We start from the raw sequence: 21680 nt of genomic DNA on the forward strand, positions 1-21680 counted from the left end.
AGAACACGAGTCCCAGAGCAAGCATCATACCTTACAAAGCGTAGGAACCGTGGGAGGATGCCATGAATTGACTTCCAAGGTGTTGCAAGAGCTGCCCGTCTAGATACCCCTGCATCCCAACCATTTCCGGAATAGCCATGGATACTTGCCACCACTTCATGCCATAACCTCTCCCTCTCTAAAGGCCATCTCCACAACCACTTACCTAGAAGAGCTACATTCTTAAAAGTAGTATTCCCTAATCCTAATCCTTTTTCCTCCTTACTTCAACTAACTATCTCCCATCTAATAAAATGATCCTTCTTCTCTTGCCCCGACTCCCACAAGAAGTCCCTCATCATCTTCTCTATCCTCTTAGCTTCCCTAGTAGGAATCTTAAACACAGACAAAAAGTAAACCGACAAATTAGAAAGTGTGGATTTGATCAAAATCACTCTACCCCCCATAGAGATATAATTCTTTTTCCAGCTTACCAACTTCTTTCCAAACTTTTCCACAACAGGGATCCAAAAGCGGCTTTTCTTTGGGTTAGCTCCTAGGGGAAGACCTGGATAAGTTAAGGGCCAGGATGAGGTGGAGCACTCTAAGCAACCTGCAATAGCATCTATTTCTTGAGCATCCATATTGACTCCCACCACACAACTTTTTTCAAAGTTGATTTTTAGATTTGAGGCCTTTTCAAAACAATTAATTAAGTTCTTAAGGTTCCCAACCTTCCTCAAATTGCTTCCTTCACAAAAGATTACAGTATCATCTGCAAACTGAAGGTGAGTCACAGGCACACTATTTCTTCCTATTCTCCAACCACTCACTACCTCCTCCCTATTTGCTTTTGAAATAAATCTACTTAACATATCAGCAACAAGAGTGAATAAAAAGGGGGAGAGTGGATCACCTTGTCTTAGGCCTCTACAAGCTAGGAAGAAGTCCTTAACTACTCCATTGACAAGGATAGAATAACGACAAGAAGTGAGACAACCCTTAATTCACTCACACCATCTTTCCCAAACCCACACTTACTTAGCACCTCTAAGAGGAAGCTCCAATCCACCAAATCATAGGCTTTTTCAAGATCCAATTTACAGACAAAGCCTTTTTTACCTGATCTCTTCATCTCCTCCACACATTCATTAGCTATCAAAATCTGATCTACTATTTGCCCTCCTTGTACAAAAGCACCTTGAGCTTGACTAATTAGAGAGGGAAGTACCACTTTGATCCTCAAGGATAAGACCTTAGCCAAAATTTTGTAAACACTAGTCACCAAGCTAATTGGTTTGAAGTCCTTAGGATGCTTAGCGACTGCCTTCTTGGGAATAAGAGCTACAAAAGTAGCATTACTCCAGGACTAACAACGTAATTATCCTCAAACTCCCTGAAGACCTCAAATAAATCATTTTTAACTATGTCCCAACAACCTTGATAAAAGGCCATCGTAAATCCATCTGGCCCAGGAGCCTTAAATCTATCCATTAAGAAAACTACTTGTCTGATCACTTCCTCCTCAAAGTTTCTTTCCAACCATCCTCTGTCCCTCTCAAAAAGACTTGGCCAGTCTAGACCATCCACTTCCACCCTACAATCAAGAGGTCTTCTCAGAATTGACTTAAAACGATCTAGCTATCTCTTCTTGAGAGGAGATTTCCTCTCCATCAATCTCAAGTTGTGCTACAAAATTTTTCCTCCTCCTCCCATTGGCCATCGCATGAAAAAATTTTGTATTCCCATCTCCTTCCTTGATCCATTTAAACCTTGATTTTTGCCTCCATGAAATCTCTTCTAGCAACAGGACCTCTTCTAATTCCTTCTTTAAACTCCATCTCAACTTTCGTTCATGTGCATTCATAGTCCTTTGAGATTTCTTTTTGTCCAAATCTTCAATTTGAGTCAACAAGAAAGACTTTAAATCCTTTATCCTCCCAAAACGGTCCCTGTTCCAGGCTTTCAATTTTGTCCTCAATTTCCTTCTTCTGTTTCAATTTTGTAGGGGTAACCTCCATTTGCTCTTCTTTCTCTTTATAATCCTCCAAGAGAGCACAAATCCGCTCCCAAATTCTCTCTAATTCTTCTTCCTGCTTCCTTTTCAATAAGAACTCCCCCTCCTCTTCTCCACAACCCTTAACCGCAGTCCCACTCTCCCCTCCGTTGGCCATTCCTTCTGGTTGAGAAGCCGAAGTACCTATTCCAGGCAAAGGACCCTTGTTAGTAGCAAAAAACAAATCCACAGGCGTATTTGAATCAAAGGGAATTGGTAAAGTGGGAACAAGAGTTGAAGGTGCTATCGAAGGCATCGAATCTAGGCATGGTCCTCCTGATTGATTGATCCTTGGAAGTTGTCTAGGTTCAATCAAATCTGTATTAACCAATGTAGCCGAAGCTACCATTAAAAGTTGCCTCCTAATCGGTGATTCTGCGTAGAACGACAATAATGAGTTTTGATCCCCTAAATAGATAACTTGAGCATGTTGCAGTCCAAAGGTGGGTTTGTTTGTTGGAGTAGATGTCCCTGTGCATCTTCCATAACAGCTGTTGAACCCATACAGACCTTATGTGAAGTACAACCTAGCGGGGGGGAGGGAGCTGCCGCTTGAAATCCTGTCAAAGAGCCACAAACGTCTTCCTCTAGGAACAACACTTCAGTGTTTAAATGCCATCTTCAAAGAGGTCCTTTGTTTGAGAGAAGTCGATACTGCCAAGGCTCAAAGTATCCTCAATTTCAAAATCAGTATCAAAGCAATCCTCCTCTTCAAACAAAAGATTCAAGTCGCATTTCTCTGGATTACTTCTTCTGACAGCACGGATTACGACGATCAGGAGATGATCGTTGAGGTTTTTTCACTGGAAGCCACCGTAGAGAGCCAGCCGACGAAGCTTTTAAAGGCTCATGCGCCTTTTTAATTGACGATTAAAAAGGTTCTTCGCAGAGGTCGAAGAGCTTGAGGAAGACAATGATAGACGATTTCTGTCGTTTGCCTTAGATCTATCCCCAGTCACGTGAGTCTTTAAAGGCTCAAGCGCCTTTTTAATTGACTGGGTCGGGCCCGCTGACCCATTTGGGCCTTTACTAACACTTAGTTCCCTCAACATGGGCTTTAGCTTATTACATGGCCCATTCTTAAAGACTCGCGACTTCACGTGACTTTTAATAGGGTCACACACATTCATCCCAAAGTTCGGTTTGGTTTTATCAAACCTAGGTTCGGTTCTTCCCTGAACCAACACCTTCTCCTTGTTTAAGAAAACCATATTGGCGCCAGTTACAACCTGTGCAAAAGTCCAACCACCCTCCAGACTGTTTTCTTCTTCTACACGCATAAGACCTTCCCCCTGAATACTACCTTTTGTTTCTCCAACATTTGTTTTTCCATTTTAGTGAAAGTGCTATTCTTGTTTGAACCATCCAATCCTTTATTGCCACGCAATTCTTCTTCTTCAACCTTCTCATCTCCCTCCCTACGAGCATCTTTCCAAAGCGCATGTTCAATGGATGAAGCCAGCCACACTGAGTAAAATTGTCCTTCAACTCGCACCTCTATCTTCCGAGGAATCTCCTCAGGTTTTACTCCATTCAATAAAATGGAAGCTGAAAAGAGGTCCCCCCAAGAGACACCTCCTAGTGATCCTCCACACATCAGAGCAATGGCTTCAGCTAATTCTTGCTTCCACAAGTGAAAGAGAAGGCCTAAGAAACGCACCAGCACTCCGTCTTCAACAAAGAAATCTTTGGAGTTTGATCCTGGACACCATCTTGATAGTGTGAAGTTCCCAAATTCAGCTTGGATATTTAAAGCCTCAGCTTCTACTCTATTCTCAAGCAAATCCAGCAAAGCCTTGTCTTTCTCAAAGGGTGTTAATATAAACATACTCTTCAACTTCAAGCTTGCTGTTAACAAATCTGCAACTTCCCTCCAATCTAGAATCTGAGCTGAAGCTTTAACTATCAGTTTACTTTCCCAATCTCCTCTCTGTAGGTTTACTCCCATTCTGTGTTTACCTGCTCAAGCTGTCATTATAAGAGTCTCTTGCTTATTATTGCTCTCCATACTAGTAGAACTGCTTATCTTCCTTTTTTCTGCTACTTCTCTTTTAGCACCCAACCATTGCAGCAGTTCACATAATACCCAATGAACTGCCTTCCAGCCCTGACTTTTCCTTCCCTCTGGGAAACAGACCATCTGCTTCCTACCCTTGCCAAAAAATTCTGTCCAAGAAATGAAAAAGCCTTTAGAATTTCTCTTACACTCTACTACAAATCTTCTTCCAGTTTCTGAGAGAAACTCTTTCCAACTATTTTGTTTGCCTTTGTTACTTGCACCTTCCACAAACTCGTTGAGCCCTTCAATCACCCCCAAACCTTCTGACAGCACCATCCCTTTCTTTGCTTCCCTGATTTTCAAGCTCAGCTGACCTTTTAATCTCTGTTCCTCAAATAGGAGCTCCTTAGCTTCAATCTTCAAAGTTTTTTTCCAACGGCCTACCTCCACAAACTCTCCCATCTTCAGATTTTCTTCAGTCAGTTTCCCCCTAGAGCAGCTTTTCTTTAGATAATTTTGGAAGAAAACAACAATAGAATTTTCAATGGAAAGAACTGATCCAAAGAAGATATTATCTAGAGCGTTTCAATCAAAATGACACAATGAATAGACTCTAGAGATCTTTTCCCTCTTTTCCTTGGAAAATATCCTTAGAGGATGGTAATGCGTAGTTGTGTCCCCCACAATTAAGCACAATAGCTGTCTGCAACAGCAGCCACCAACTGAAGATAAAGACCAATTCCGATGGATGTAGCTTGGGAAATCTGGAACCTTCAGGTGTCTGAGGAACCATAAGAGACAGTTTTAGCATCACCTTAGCTATTTTTTCAGGGTCCATTGAGCATGGCAACTCCACAAGAGCTGAGTTGTTAGTGATTAGACATTAGACATTAGAGAGAGAGAGAGAGAGAGAGAGAGACTAGAGCTATGTCCATTAACTTTTTCTATTAGTAACTATGAAAAATTTTAGGGAAAATTCAACTTCAGTACCCTGAACTTTGGGGTAGTGTCAAGTTAGTACCCGAACTTTTAAACGTGTCACTGCAGTACCTAAACTTTCAAAAAGTGTCAAGTTGGTCCCTGTCGTTAACTGACCATCAATTATCTGTTGAAAATGTCAAAACTACCCTTCAAAAGAAGACACTGTTCATTATCTTCTACCTTGAGACTGAACCGGTTATCTTCAAAGAAAAAGAGAGAAAAAACATGAAATATGATAGCAAGAAGCAATAACTGAAAGCAAAGAAATAACTATGCAAGAATGTGTTTCACATCTAAAGGTAGAAGTCAATGACTTCATTAGTCCAGAATCTCAAACACCTCAACCAGTTCAGTCTCAAGGTAGAAGACAATGAACAGTGTCTTCTTTTGAAGGGTAGTTTTGACATTTTCAACAGATAACTGACAGTCGGTTAACAGCAGGGACCAACTTGACACTTTTTGAAAGTTTAGGTACTGTAGTGACACGTTTGAAAGTTCGGGTACTAACTTGACACTACCCCCAAAGTTCAGGGTACTAAAGGGGAATTTACCAAAATTTAATTAGAATTTAGGGCAAATTTCTTAAACTACCTCTACTGTTTAGCTATTTGACAAATTGTACCCTCACTGTTTGATTATTGTCTTAAAGTACCCTTAAGTTTTCTGACAATTGTCTAAAACTTCCCCTATCGTTAATTTTCCGTCACACTCCGTCACATGTGACATCACATGACTGATGTATTCTTCAAAATTTCCCAAAATACCCTATGCTGCATTTTGCAATGATTTTGGGGGGCAGTCTTCCTCCCCGGTCACCTCTCGTTCTGCCCATCTCCTTGCTTCCCTCTTCTCTTTCTCTCTGTAATCAATGGTGAAAGAACTAGATCCTGTGTACCACTACAGCTGCATTCCCTGCCCTGATTTTCGAAAAGGGGCAACATGTTTCCTGAGATCATGTTTGGTCACTCATCAACGAAATTAAAGGCCAGAAGACAAATGCATCTATTTGTTAAAATTGACTGTTCATATTCACCAATTCAATCAAATCCTCACACAATTCTTCACAAATGGGCTAAAAAATTCAATAGACGGTATTGCTGGCGACTGGCGGAATGCACTGAAACTGTGTCGTCGATGACAAATGCTTAAAACTGGGGGACCGCCTCTCCAACTAACGAATGTATGTTTTGAATTGAGGAAAACCTTTAATGACAGTAGATCAATCTCTTTCCCTAAATAAATTCAAAACCATCTCCTCACTTCGTGTGTCTGAGGGGACTTGGGATTAGGGTTTGAGAAGAGGGTTGAGGGATTTAGAATTGGCTTCTGCAAATGAGTTATTCACTGTGTTGAATTCAGTTTTCCTAGATCTTTCCTGCCCAGATAGTAGAATTTGGAAAGAGTCCTCTTTAGGGACTTTCTCTTGTTCATCTTTCTTCAACGCCTTAGTCCAATCTTCTTTTGTGTTTGTCTCTTTTCCTGCTAAAAATATCTGGTATTCTCCTGTGCCACCAAAAGTTAGGACTTTTTGCTAGGAAGTGGCTCTTCAAAAAATCAATACTATGGATGTACTTCAAAGAAAAAGACCAGACTGGAGCCTTTCCCCACATGTTTGTTACCTTTGCTTAAGAAATGGTGAGACGGCAACTCATCTTTTGATTTCTTGTCCTTTTGCTTATTATTTGAGGAATTGGTTCTCTTCTTTGTTTGGCTATAGATGGAACCCTCCCTCAAGTGTGTTGAACCTTTTTGACTCTAGCTTCTTCCAACAGCCAAGGAAAAGGGGCAGGGTAATGTAGAGAATAACAAGAGCTGCCATCCTATGGTCAATTTGGGAAGAGAGAAACAATAGGATTTTCCTAGGGCAAGAAAAATCCAAGGAAGCACTTGTGGAGGTTGTCACCATCAAGGTTATGCACTGGTTGAAAGTACATCATCTCTTCAAGGATTTCTCCTCAGCAGACTTAATTAGAAATTGGAGTGTTATAGCTATATCATCGCCTTCCTCCCATGTGGTACAAGATTGTTGGGTACCACCGCCTCAGTTCAAGGTGAAGCTAAACTTCGATGGAAGCTCCTTGGGTAATCCAACTCAGTCGGGAGTTGGGGGTGTGTACAGAAACGAGGAAGGAAAAGTCTTGGCCCTTTACTCGGGCCCAATTGGGGTGAGAGATTCATTAAGGGCAGAAGTAATGGCCTTACTTCAAGGTTTGAAACTGGCAAACCAATGGGGCATGCAGCAATTAGAAGTGGAAGGAGACTCCAAGCTGGTAATAAAGTGGATGCAAACTGGAAACCTGGGAGTGTGGTCTCTTAGACAGCCTCTAAGAGAGATTATTAGCTTAGCAAGGGAGATTAGGGTGCACTTTAATTGGGTAAGAAAGTCAACAAATGGAATGGCTGACACTTTAGCTAAGCATGGAGTTACTAGGGAGGCTTTGTTTTGGGCCTACTTGTAAGTTTTTGATTTTCTTTTTCCATCCATTTTGTGGGTGGTACGCCTGTAATCTTTTCAATTATCTAATGAAAGTTGCTGTTTCCTATCAAAAATATTAGTTGAGGTTCAATGGGGTAGAGTAGATGGCCGCCTAAGAGAGGGGGGGAGAGGGGAGGTGATGGTGAGAGATGGGGAGGTTTCTCAGAAACGGTGAGAACCGTTTGCAATACTCGTGCAATTATTCACAAATGGGCTAAAAAATTCAAGCTTTCTTGCAATCAAGCTCATTGATTTATGCAACTCTGCTCGCCAGATGCATCTAGCCTCTTCTGTTTTTCATCAAATCCCGCACCCAAGCCCTTATTTGTAGACTTTTGTGACAAGAGGATGGATCCCAAAATGGACATTACCACCTATAGTCTTTTTTGTTGATATGTGTCGACCAGGTATTGACCCAAATCACCCTACTTACCCTTTTGTTCTAAGTCTTGTAGTGGTTTGGAGGCATTCGTAGAAGGAAAACAGATTCATAATAACATAGTGAAGTATGGTTTCCAGTCAGATATTTATATCCTGAACTGTCTCCTGGATATGTCTTTGAAATGTGGATTCGTTGATGAAGCATGCCTTTTATATGATGAAATGGCTGAAAGGGATATCGTCTCTCATACCTCGATGATTTCAAGGTATTTTGGTGTTGGTGATCTGGTTTCAGCTCAATTGATATATGAGATCAGTGGTTCTTCCTCATTCTGTTTACGGGAAAAAGAAAAGAAAAACTCTCACTTGATTCTCTTGCTTTTTTTTATAGATAATGGTAATGAAAATTTTATTAATTAAAGAACTAAGTATACATCATACAATTCCCCACTAAGAGGCGCGAGGTGCAGGCTCCAAACTACATCATAAAGCTTACAATTGAGCCCAAAAGAGTTGATTCCTATGTACTCCTTGTTTAGCTAGGAGGTCAGCCAGCCCAGTTGCCGATCTTCTTTCCCATTGAACTATGACTGAAATATTTGAAGTCAGCCACTTAAATCTTCTCAAAGCCCCCCTGTACGGCTAGGCTGCCGTCTCTGGTTCTTTTAGCCATCCAATAACCAATTTGGAATCACCTTCAATCATTAAATGCTCCACTACCAACTCTTTTGCATATTCTGCTCCTTGTAACACAGCTTGGAGTTCTGCATTTAATGAGTCTCCCCACCCTATAGGACCAGAAAATAGAGCTACAATCTGACCCTCATCATTTCTAAAGACTCCCCCTATTCCAGATGGCCCCAGGTTGCCCAAACTATTGCCATCAAAGTTTAGTTTAATGACGCCTGCATCAGGAGACTTCCAATCCACCACCGGCTTGCTTCTGACTGCAGAACTTTTAGCTAGTTGTTCCCAATTTCTCTTTATGTCATCAAAAGTGTAGGAAGAGAACAGATCCAAGGATTTTACCCAACTTATGGCCCTACATAAGATACTTTCTAACACGCATGTTTGATCCCTCTCCTTGTCATTAAAGATTCTAGCATTTCGTTCCTCCCACACAGTTCACACTAAAGTATAGTGGATGGTAGCAACTTTCCTCGTTTGCTTTGCATAGGGTACACCAGTTAGGATAGGTACAAAGACTAGGTCTTCATTTTTGCAAAACATCCAAAGTGTTGATTTTCCCGAGGGAGACTTCCCAACAAAGGGCTCCAACTTTAGGAGGGACAGGTTTGGACCAAACTTCCTTGTTATGAAAAGGTTGAGACAATGGATAGAAGCACAAGGAAGCAAAGAAAGAAGCACAAGAAAAGGATCTCGAAGGTAAAGGCTTCCAAATACGGGAATCTACAGAAAGAGGGTCGAAGCAAATGGGACCAATAGTTTTAAGGAGCAAAGCAACCTGGTCGAGCTCAGAATCTCTCAAATCTCTTCTAAAACCCAGATTCCAGTTTATGCCAGAAGAAAAGGATGAGGATACAAACCTTTGAATTGGCTCGTTTTTAAAACACAAGATGGAATACAAACCTTCGCTTTTTTCTATTTCTTTGTACAAAAACGAGGTGGTCTCAAAATTTGTTTCACCTTTGGGAACACCCTTAGATCCTACTTGGGATTTTGGGTTTCGTAGAGGACTTAGGGATGCTGAAATTGAGTCTCTTTCTATTTTGCTTGGTTGTCCTAATCAGGTTTGTTTGGATCCCTCCAAGCCAGATAAGAGAGTTTGGACTCCTAGACCCATTGGAACCTTCTCTTGTGCTTCTTTCTTCAAGTCCATCTCTCAACTTTCTTCTCACCAACCCTTTCCGTCTAAAGAAATTTGGTGCAGGCCATTCCCCCCAAAAATTATGGCTTTTTGTTGGGAAGTATTCCATGGGAAAGTAAACACTTTAGACAACCTACAAAAGAGAAGACCTTTTCTCTGTATTTCTCCTAATTGGTGTATCCTCTATAGAGCTCACGGTGAGGATTGTTACCATCTACTAGTATCTTGTCCCTTTTCTGCAGACCTTTGGGCTTGGCTACTTTCGTTGTTTGGGGGTAGTTCGAGTCTACCAGCAGAAGTTCACATGCTCTTCAACCATTCTACCTTTTATTGGCCTACAAAAATAGAGAGAATTATGTGGAGATGTGCTCGTGCTGCTTTGACTTGGACTCTTTGGGAAGAAAGGAATCTCAGAATTTTTCAAGACAAGGAAAGGAACAGCCAAGATTTGAAAGACTGTGTGTTAAACAGGGCAATACATTGGCTGAAGACCTTGGAAATCTTCCATCAATTCTCCTTTAATGACCTTTGGAGAAATTGGTCAGCAGTAGCAAGGTGCTCATCTTTAAAGGACAAATCAATTACAAGCTGGTCTCCTCCACCCGAAGGCTCAATAAAGTTGAACTTTGATGGAAGCAACATGGGTAATCCAGGATTATCCGGAGTGGGGGGTGCTTTGAGAAATGAGAAGGGAGAGATTTTGTTGCTCTACCCAGGTCCCTTGGGAATTGGGAACTCCATCAGGGCAGAACTCTTAGCTGTTGTACAAGGGGTGCAATTTGCAAACCAGCTGGGGGTACAACACCTAATAATCGAGGAGGATTCCAAAGTGGTGGTGGGTTGGTTAAAAAATTCTGAAGAGGCTATGTGGCGATACAAGAATGAAATGAAGAAATTTAGTTGGTTGACAAGGAATATGTTGGTCACTGTACAGTGGGTGGGGAGATCAGCAAATACTTTGTCAGATGTGTTAGCTAAGCAAAGGGTAAATAGGGAAGAATTATTTTGGCTCAGTTGTGATTATTGTTTTTCTTTCCTAGTTTACTTGTAAGACTCAAGGAGGGGCTGCAGCTTGTGCCTCTCGTTGGGATGATGTATGAACTCACTCTAAAGTTGCTTCTGAATCAATAAACTTATTATTATTCATCAAAAAAAAATACAAGGAGGGAAAGAAGTCCTTGAGGGCACAGTCACCAATCCAAACATCCTCCCAAAACAAAACCCTATCTCTAGTACTAACATCATACCTGATCAGGTTCAGGAAAACGGGAAGAATACTATGAACAGCCTTCCATGGGGATTTCAGCGTAGCACGTCGAGATACACCAGCATCCCAACCATTGTCTACAACACCATGCACACTCCTTACCACTTTATGCCAAAGTCTCTCCCTTTCTAGAGGCCACCTCCATAGCCATTTACCTAGTAATGTTGTATTTTTCTTCCTTAGATTGCCTAATCCCAAACCCCCCTACACCTTCCTCCTACACACTATTTCCCACCTAACCACATGATCCTTCCTCCCTTTCCCTGACTCCCACAAGAAATCCCTCATGACTTTCTCTACCTTCAAAATCACCTTTTGTGGCATTCTAAAGACGAAAAGAAGGTAAGTTCGCAAGTTCACAAGAGTAGCTCTAATTAAAGTGATCCGACCCCCGAGGGAAATGTAGTTTCTCTTCCAAACTGCCAACTTCTCTATGCATTTTTCTACGATCGAATTCCAAAATCTTCCTTCTCTTGGATTATCTCCTAGAGGCATACCCAAGTACTTCAAGGGCCAGCTAGATGTAAGGCAACCTAAGGACTTTGCCACCTTATTCAACTCCTCTGTCTCCAAATTTACCCCCACTACACAACTCTTTTCAATTGACCTTCATCTTCAACACACATTCAACAACTTTATTACTCCTTTCAAGTTTCTGGCCTTTGAGGGATCTCTAGACTCACAAAAAATTATTGTATCATCCACAAATTGCAAGTGTGACACCACAATACCCTCTCTTCCTACCTTCCATCCTCTAAACATATCCAACCCATCAGCTCTTGAAATGAGCCTACTAAACACATCGACTACCAAGGTGAAAAGGAAAGGAGAAAGAGGATCCCCTTGTCTCAACCCTTTAGAGGCTAGAAAGAAGTCTCTAACCACTCCGTTAACTAAAACTGAAAAATGGCAAGTTTTTAAACAAGCCTCAATCCAGCCACACCATTTCTCTCCAAACCCAAAGTTCCTCAGGGATTCCATCAGAAAAGACCAATCGACCATGTCATACGCTTTCTCCAAGTCCAGCTCACATACAAAACCTTTCTTCCCCCTTCTCTTGAAATCCTTTGCACATTCATTTGCTATCAAGATTTGATCTATGATCTATCTTCCTTGAATAAAGGCCACTTGTGATTGGCTTATTAAGGTTGGAAGGGCTGATTTTAACCTTAACGACAACACTTTGCCAAAATTTTATAAATGCTAGTCACTAGACTAATGGGTCTAAAGCCTTTCGGTTGAACAGCCTCTCCCTTTTTAGGAATCAAAGCTAGGAAGGTGGAGTTGATCCCTGGACTTATAAAGTGAGTCTTCGCAAACTCCTCAAATACTGCCAACAATTCTAACTTGATGATATCCCAACAATCCTAAAAGAAAGCCATAGTGAAACCATCGGGTCCAGGAGCTTTAGATCTATCCATTGAAAACACAACTCCCTTTATTTCTTCCAAATCAAAATCCTTTTCCAACTGATTTGCCACCTCTAAGTCCAATCTAGACCACTCTAACCCATCCACCCTAAGCCTCGCATCCCCCTGTCTTTTGTAAACTGCCCTGAAATGATTCATGAAAACGTTAGCAATCTCCTCTTGATCATCCACAACTTCACCATTGATCTCTAACTTTTCCACGAAGCTTTTTCTCCTTCTTCCATTAGCGATTGCATGGAAAAATTTAGTATTACCACCCCCTTCCTTAATCCATTGATGCCTTGATTTTTGTCTCCAACACATCTCTTCCCTTGGCACTATCTCTCCCAACTCCTTCATAGTCCATCTTAAGGTCCTTTCTTCTTCTAAGAAAGTTGTGTCCTTTTTCATCCAAAAGTTCAATCTGGGAAATAACACTTAATTTCTTCTCCTTCACTCTCCCGAAATGCTTCATGTTCCACTCTTCATTTTTACCTTTTAGCCTTTGAATTTTCCTGTGAAATTTGACACCCCTCCCAAGGGTACCCACCACTTCTTCACTCTACCACTCTTTAACCTTATGGGTAAATTTTGGATGTGTTAACACATATTTTCAAATCTGAAAGGTTCCCACTCAAGAAATTCCTAGTTCCAATGCTTATCGGCCAATGATCTAAAGTGTTTCTTGGCAAGACCCTAGCTGACAGACCTAACCAATGTTCTCCCCAATCTGAACTAAAGATGAACCTATCCAGCTTAGAGCATCTCGGGTTAGATTGTAGGTTGGACCAAGTGAGGACAGCCTACTGGAGGGGGATTTCTAACAGCCACACTCATTGAATCTCCTCATGCTAATTGTGATCGCTTGATTGGGGTTATTGGTCTCATTTGTAAACCTAATCACATTAAAATCCCCACCTAAACACCATGGATCCTCCCACAAACCCCTTATATCATAGAACTCTTCCCTCATTTCGCCTCTCTCTCCATATCTATTCGGGCCATAGAAGTTCGCCATCATCCAGGTAAACTCTTCTCCCACACCCGTAAATTTCAAAGAAATCGTAAACTGACCTATTAGCTCTTCCATTGGCTCCACTACCTCTTTCCTTCACAAAGTCACTATACCTCCTAAAGCCCCACATCACGGCAGAAAAGACCACCCTACTCCTCTAGAATACCACACACTTCTCACCCATTTCCTATCCCAAACTGCCACTTTTGTTTCTTGATACAAGACTATATCTGGGTTTTCCTTTCTAATCAAATCCTTTACTACCCTTCTTTTCCTAGCACTACCCAACCCTCTGATAATCCAACTCGGTATCTTCATTGGCTTACTTAATTTCCACCCTAGAAACCACCACCCCTTACTTGATTCTCTTGCTTCAATTGAGTGGTATCTATCGAGCTTCATATCGGTGCTCTCTTGCTTGATTCTATTGCTTCAAGTGAGTGGTATCTATCGAGCTTCATATCAGTGCTTTGTTGCTTGGTTCAATTGCTTCAAGTGAGTGGCTTCTATCGAGCTTCAGATCAGTGGTCCCATCAACAACGAAGATGAGCGATCAGTCTCAGTTGGTCGAATGACGTTGTTGACGACACTAGGGATGTCATCGCAGTAGAGGAAGATGGGTGTACTTTTGAAAATTTAAAGAGTGGAGGGTAAAATAGTCTTTTCATATCTCTGTTAACAAACGTTAATGACAAGAAAGGATTGGTCAATTGTCAGAAAACCTAAGGGTAATTCAAGACAATATGTAAACAGTAGGGGTATTGTTAGTCAATTTCCTAAACCATAAGGGTATTTTAAGAAATTTGCCCTAGAATGTAAACATTGTATGCAAGTTTACAAGAGAAGACTTGTAGACCAGCACATGTTGTCTGCCCTTAAAAAAAGTCTTGCATCAGGTTCCCCTTGAAACCACACCCCAATACATTTCTGTTCAATTTACCCCTTGCCTTGTTAAACCATCAACCATCACTTCTAGAAACCCAATGAAAGATGACATCCAATTTTTCTGCTAATGATTCCCTTAAAATGAATCTGTATTTCCAAGTTGCTTGTGCAGTTGTGTTTCTCTGTCCATTAACAAATTCTTTGAGAAACATGTACCATTTGAAATAATTATAGAAATATATCCGTCTTTCAGGTTTTCCGAAGTCATGTCAGGCACTTCCTTTTAGTGTTAGAGAGATGCATTGTCCTAGTTAAATAGTTCAGTTCTGAAGTCTGGGATTATATTAGAGAGACTAGAGCTCTGCCTTCTAGAGTGAACACCTTATTCAGATGGGTACATAGATCAACAAACCCTTTAACAGATAAGTTTAGCTAGATGAAAAGTGGAGAGGATTGGGCAGATCTAAGAAGAGAACAAGTAGAGCTGCTAGAGATGAATTTTGATAAGAAAGAGATAAAGCAAGTAGTGTTGTGATGAACAGATCTAAAGCACCTAGCCCAGATGGTTTTACTGTGGATTTTTACCAAGACTGCTTGGATGTAATCAAACAAGATCATGAGGAGTATTTGATGAATTCTTTGAGAGAGGAAGAATAAATGAAAGTGCTAATGCAACCTTTGTGGTAGTAATTCCTAAAAGGTTTTCAGCCCTATTAGCTTGAAAAGTATGTATAAGAACATTTCTAAGGTGCTATCCTTGAGAATTAGGAAGGTGTTTCCATCTATAATCTCCCCTTTTCAAGATGCTTTCATGTGGGGTACACAAATAATAGACCAGATCCTTATTGCAAATGAATGTGTGGAGGAGGGAAAACATAATGGTAGAAAAGGGCTAGTGTGCAAATTGACTTAAGGCTTATGATATGGTGGACTGGTCATTCTTGTTGGAGACTCTAGAGAAGGTTTTGGTGAAAGATGGTGTAGATGGATGACAGAGTGCTTAAAGAGCCGCCACAATTTGATCTTGGTTAATGGGGTAGAAATAGATTTCTTCCAAGCTAAGAGGGATTGAGGCAAGGGGCCCACTTTCTCCCTTTTTGCTGACCTTGATAGCAGATTAATCATTAGTGTACAGTAATATTTGATAAAAGGATGGAAAGTAGACAAGATGAGAGTAATCATCTTCAGTTTGCAAAAGATACTATCTTTTTTTGTGAGGAGGAAAATGAAGATGAATTGAAGAATCTAATAGATATTTTCCAAAGACTTGAAAGGATGTCTAACCTAAAGATAAATCTGGGGAAGAGCTATGTGACAAGGAACAAAATGTGGAGGATGAGGAAGTAAACTCTATAGCAAACCTTCTTGAGTGTGAGACAAAATCATGGCCAATGGTTTACTTAGGACTCTCTCTTGGGGAGAAATCTGAGAGCCGATGACTTTTGGAAGCCTGTGATAGAGAGATTGACCAAAAGACTGGCCATGTGGAAGAGGAATTACATTTACATCTCTTTTGGGGGGGGATCACTTTAATCAAGGCTAACCTGTCCAACTTGGCCATTTACTTTCTCTCTACAATCAGAATCCTAGTGAAAGTGGCTAGGAGAACTGAGAAAATTATGAGAGATTTTGGGAGCCAAGCAAGTCTAAGAAGGATCATTTGGTGAGATGAGATCTAGTGAGTAGAAGGGTATGGGGATTTGGGGATTGAGAATATTATGACTTGTATGCTTTATTCTATTGGAGTAATTACCCTTTCAGGGTAGTTTTTTGAACTTGTTCTTATACAGTGTATTTGTGTTTGTGCTTCAATTGTCCACCAATCATATTGGAACCTACAACCAACAGTGATAGCACGCAAAGGGAACCACAGCAACTACACAACTACGAAACCAACCTGTTAAACCAAGCTTTGGTTAACCATTCTTACCACTCCTCTTTCTTCCCTTTCCTTGAATAAATGGACCTTCCGATCATAACCACCTTCCTTCCCACTTCATATGCCTTACTTTTCTCTATCTTTTTTCCACCCCTTTCCCTAGCAGTTTCAGCTTCCACCACATCCCAAGCCAGACGCTTGAACCCTCCCCCCCCCCCAAAACAAAACAAAAAAGAAAAAGAAAAGAAAAAAGAAATTTTTTATCATTTAAGGTTTGTGAAAGCTACAAAACTAGAAAAGGTCCAGATCAAAGGAGATGCATGCAATGCCAATTGAGGAAAGAAAACCAAAAAAAATAAATCCAGGTACTTGCACTTTCTGGGTACCACCAAGATTGTCTAATAAAACCACAGAATCTTTTGAACTCAACAGGAATACTCAATCCTGCAGGAGGTACAAGGTTGTACAATAAAGACAATCAAAAAATCTAATGAATTACCAAAAGCTACTTGGGGCCTGATAACCTGAGGCTTTACAACATTGTGAGATTTTCTGATATAAAAGGGAACCATAGAGATTAAAGGAGGAACTGGGATCAAATAAGTGTCAAAGAGAAGATATAGCTAAAAACTCCTATTGAATTTATTCTAATTTCTTAAAACACCTTTAATTAGTACAAGTAAAAGGTCCCATTACTGTATGAGCCGGAGAGTTCAACACTTGAATAATCAGCTGCCTTCTTCTAAAAGACTGCAGAAATGTAGGAGGTTTTTTTCTCATTTAGCTTAAATTCTAAAAGAAGCTAGCCATAAGTCAATTCAATGGTATTTGGAAGAGAAAATTTTCTTCTCTTCCACAAAAATCCATTGCACATGAAAGGAAAAAGAAAGAAAGAAACCAAATGTGTTACCATTACAACTATCACTAAAACAAAAATAAAGTTAAAATAAGATATTATGCAGATACATGAACAAAAGGTAAATCAATAAATATGACTTCTCATGTTGCCAATATGTACAATGGTTCCTAAGATAGCTTGGAGATTAGTTTAACAAGATGTAGTAAATGAACATGGCAATGCCCTAAAATAAACACTTAATAAATTCCAAGTACCCTTAGGAAAATGGTAATGCCCCAAGCCATTATTAAAAGATTAGAAAAACTAATGAGGGATTTTTTTGTGGGAACCGGAGGAGGGAAAGAAAGATCATTTAATTAGATGGGAGATAGTGTGCAAAAGGAAGGAATCGGGAGGGTTAGGTTTAGGGAGATTGAAAGAGAACTCGGCTCTCCTAGGAAAACGGCTTTGGAGATTTACATGGGAAACAAACGCCTTTGTGAGAAAACTCAGAATTTAAAACCCTAAAATGGGCTTGTTTGGGCTTGCCACGAGGGGCGTGGCACAAAGGTGGCTCATAGAATTAAGAATGTAATATGTCACATTAGTTACTTGATGAAATTGAGGAAAAAAAAAAAGAGATTGTGGGTTTTATATGCTTGAAAATGTTTTATATGTTTGATTTCATTTTTAAATTCTCATTTGAATATGCTTTACATGTTATGTTTATGTATTTTAATTTTAAATAACAGGTTTTATAAAACATTTATTTTAAAGCTTAAGTTTATATTTTTATTAATATTATGTTTTATAATTTTTTGAATTTTTTTTATTTTTTAGCTTTTTTTTTAAATTGTGCACCTTGCCTCAAAGAGGCGCACGCCTCACCTTGCGCCTTGCGCCTCAGGCGCAAAATGGCCCTTGCGCCTTTCGCTTTTAAAACACTGCTTATTACAGAGAAAGAGACCAGGATGGTGCCTCTCCCTAAACTGGTGCTACCTATGTGAATCTAATGGTGGAACTGCTTATCATGTTCTTATCTCTTGCCCTTTTGCTTATTGTACTTGGGACTGGTTTTTCTCACTCTTTGGGTGCAGGTGGAACACTCTAGGAAGTCTGGACAGGTTGTTTGGCCCTTCTACTTTCAGGTTGCCAAAAAAGAGAGGGAGAGTAATGTGGAGATGTACGAGGGCAGCAATCATATGGACCATTTGGGAGAAAAGAAACCTGAGAATCTTTGAGGAAAAGAAAAGAAGCAAGGAAGTTGTAATAGAAAGGGCTATGGTAAGGGTGGTACATTGGGTTAAGACTTTAAGTCTGTTTTCAGACTTTAGTCATGATGATTTAACCAGGAACTGGAAGGTAATAGCAGCTTCTTCTCATTCAAAGAGGAAACTGATAAAATCATGGGACCCACCAGTGAATGGCTTCCTTAAACTAAATTTTGATGGAAGCAATTTGGGTAATCCAGGGCCCTCTGGAATAGGAGGGGTGATAAGAGATGACAGTGGAGCAATTTGGGGACTATATCCCTGCCCTCTTAGCCCAGGGGACTCCATAACAGCAGAATGGAATGCTATGGCATTTGGGATACAAAAAACTGTTGAAATAAAAGTCAATAAATTGATAATAGAAGGAGATTCAAAGATGATCATCAGTTGGATGAAACAACCTGAAAAGGCCCCATGGTACTTTCAGAATGAGATAAAAAAAAAAAAGGTCAGAAGATTGCAAAGTAATAGGCAGGTGGAATTTCAGTGGGTCGCAATGTCAAAATAATATTGCAGATCAACTGGCAAAACAAGGGGTTAACAGGGCACAGTGCTTTTGGGCTCAACTGTAATGCTTTAGTCATTCTTACTGTTGTGTTTTCTTGTTGCTTCTCTGTGCGCCTTTTGAAAGGGCTGCGCCTAGGACCTAGGCGAGGCGCATACCCTAAAACGTGCCTCGCCTGTGCGCCTGGGCGAGCCTTTTAAATCACTGTTCGTATTTGAAAATTTTTTTGTTCTCTCTTTGACTACAGGTGGATCCCTCCCCAAGAGGTGACAGACATCTTCAATCCCAACTTCTTGAGGCAATAAAAGAAAAGAGGGAGAATAATGTGGAGAGCTACTAAAGCAACTATTGCTTGGAGAAGTATGAGAGGAAAGAAATAACATTTTTTTTGCTGAAAAAAGTTGAACTTTGGAAGAGGTCATTGACAGCATAAAGGTGAGGTTTGCATTGTGGATAAAAACCTTAGTCAATTTCCAACTTTTCTCAGTAATTGGCATCCTAAGGGCATGGAAGGAAATAGCAGTCCTCTAGAGAAAAGGAAATTCTAAGAGCTGAATGGAAACCACCTGAGGTTAACAAAGTAAAACTGAATTTTGATGGAAGCTCTATGGGCAACCCAAGAGTGGCAAGAATAGGGGGAGCAATCAGGAATGGGGAATGTAAGATATTGGCTCTATATTCAGGGCCAATTGGCATTACAAATTCAACAAAGGCAGAGTTACGAGCATTACTACAGGGGCTCCGGTTGGCAAAGCAATTGGGTTTTTGACAGGTGGAAGTGGAAGGAGATTCAAAAGTTGTTATATCTTGGGCAAGATGTAACAGACATGTCCCATGGACCCTCAAACATGTCTTCATGGAAGTGCAAAGATTAGCGAAGGATATAAATGCTGATTTCAGGTGGATCAGGAGTGCAAATGGGTTAGCAGATACTTTAGCCAAACAAGGGGCTGCAAGGCAGCATCTATACTGGGCATCTTTGTAACTTTGGTTTTAGTCTTGGGGATGACATTCAGGTCATCAGACTGTACTTAATCCCATATATTTTTAATTAATGAATCAATCATTGTTGCTGATAAAAAAAAAAAAAACTATATGGGGTCAGCTACACAAATCCTGTTTCTCCAATCTGTTCTATTTAAAGCATGGATAGCCAGTAATATCAAACACAAAAAAGAAAAAAAGAAATGCAAAGTAAACAGCAAATAATCATGCATGGAATATCCTTTTAGCTATGACACTAAACACCTGTACAGGGTTGTGTATCAAGAGAAATGCTACAACTTTTAGTTTAAATTCCATATCCACCACCTTATCTGACCATGTTCTTGCCATTTCTAGGTAACATAGTTTAGTAGAATTAAAATGTCCTTAAGGTGTTAGTATGGAGAAACCTCTGCATGAATGTATTGAACATCCTTTACTTCAAATTCAGCAGCATTATTTTGCTCCTCTCCTTCAAGGACAGTACGAACATCATTGGCCAAAGCATCCTCAACATTTTGATAACTGAGAGCAGTCAAATCTATATCTCCATCAGGAAGATATGTCTTCAGTGGCACTGAACCAAAGGGAAAAACCTGTAACAATGCAAATTAGAAATGATACAGAAGATAATAAGACTAATGGAAAAACCAATCTACAGATACTTTTTTGAAGATAAAATAAAAATTTTTTAAAAGAAAAAAAATAGAAACTACAAGAAAGGTGACCAGAAGTCACCTGAGAGAAGAAAGACAACAAACAACCTCCAAACTCCAAACCTCAACCCCCTACTTCACCATCCACTACAAACAATTTATACACCCCCCCCCCCCACCACCACCAAAAAATTAAGGCAACCACCCAACCCCAAACAAACCAGACAAAAACAACAGAAAAAAAAAACAGAAAACCTGACTCAACACAAGACCCAGCACCCACCCAAAGCCATAACACCAAAACCCCATCCACCACCAAAAGATTAAAAAACAGACACCAAAAACTACACTCCCCTTTAACCTTCAACCAGAATTTTGATGAACTTTCAGCTTCTCCAGTGACTTGAAGATGAATCTCTTTCTCTCTCTTCCAGACCTTCTTTGGCTTCTTCACCTTCTTGATAGGCCCCACCCCAAATAAACCTCCTCTAATGTTTCCTTCCCACTTCCTGAAAACACCCCCAACTCCAGAAATTCCTGGATTCCCTAAGCTGACTAGTCTATAGATACATCAATAAACAAAGCTCTGAAAACCATGTTTTTAAGTTAGTGAAGAAGATTCACAAATATGGGTCAATGGAGGACTTTAGTAGTTGAATTTATTTAGTAATGTTTTAGGTGACTGCCCCTTCATGTGGGATGTTTAGGGTCAAAGAAAGGATGGAAATATGAATTATAAAACTTTAAAAAGAAAATGGTGAGCTCAAGATGTCCCATTTACAAGACCCCAAAAATACATTCAAATAAAGGTGCACAAAGCAACACCTAGAACAAAGGAAAAACATATAAATGGTATTTGCCCATGGTGCTTGTCATTTGCTGATGGGGTGTACTCGCAGTATTAATTGATGAAACAAAACAAACAAAGGATTAAAATGTAAAATTAGATTTATTGAAAATGCTTTAGAAACAAGAGGTATTAAAATAAATAGGATTAAAATAGAATAAATGAAGTATAAATTTAATAATAATAGGAGTGCAAATCAGGGTATACTTGGGATTATAAACAAGTGATAACTCGATGCAATGGATGTCACCCATAGAATTAGAGCAGGATGGCCAAAGACTTACATGATAGGAAAATACCACTTAGGCTGAAAGGAAAAATTTTATAAAATGGTTGTAAGGCCAGCAATATTGTGTGGAGCAGAGTGTTGGGCAATCAAGAAACAAAATGTCCAGAAAAAGAGCTTGGCAGAAATGCAAATGTT

At 40.1% G+C, this 21680-nt stretch overlaps 1 protein-coding gene across 1 annotated transcript in view; it reads right to left on the minus strand.

The window, feature by feature from the left end:
• The window catches only part of LOC104593785 (uncharacterized), a 35874-nt gene that overhangs the window by 10546 nt on the left and 3648 nt on the right, over window positions 1-21680 (minus strand). Inside the window, exon 2 of the mRNA XM_010253786.3 lies at window positions 20164-20349. Coding sequence (XP_010252088.1) covers window positions 20164-20349 — 186 coding nt within the window. The remainder of the gene's footprint in view (window positions 1-20163; window positions 20350-21680) is intronic.

This window comes from Nelumbo nucifera, chromosome 5 (genome assembly GCF_055504915.1).
Source record: "Nelumbo nucifera cultivar China Antique chromosome 5, China Antique-T2T, whole genome shotgun sequence".
Lineage (NCBI taxonomy): Eukaryota > Viridiplantae > Streptophyta > Magnoliopsida > Proteales > Nelumbonaceae > Nelumbo > Nelumbo nucifera.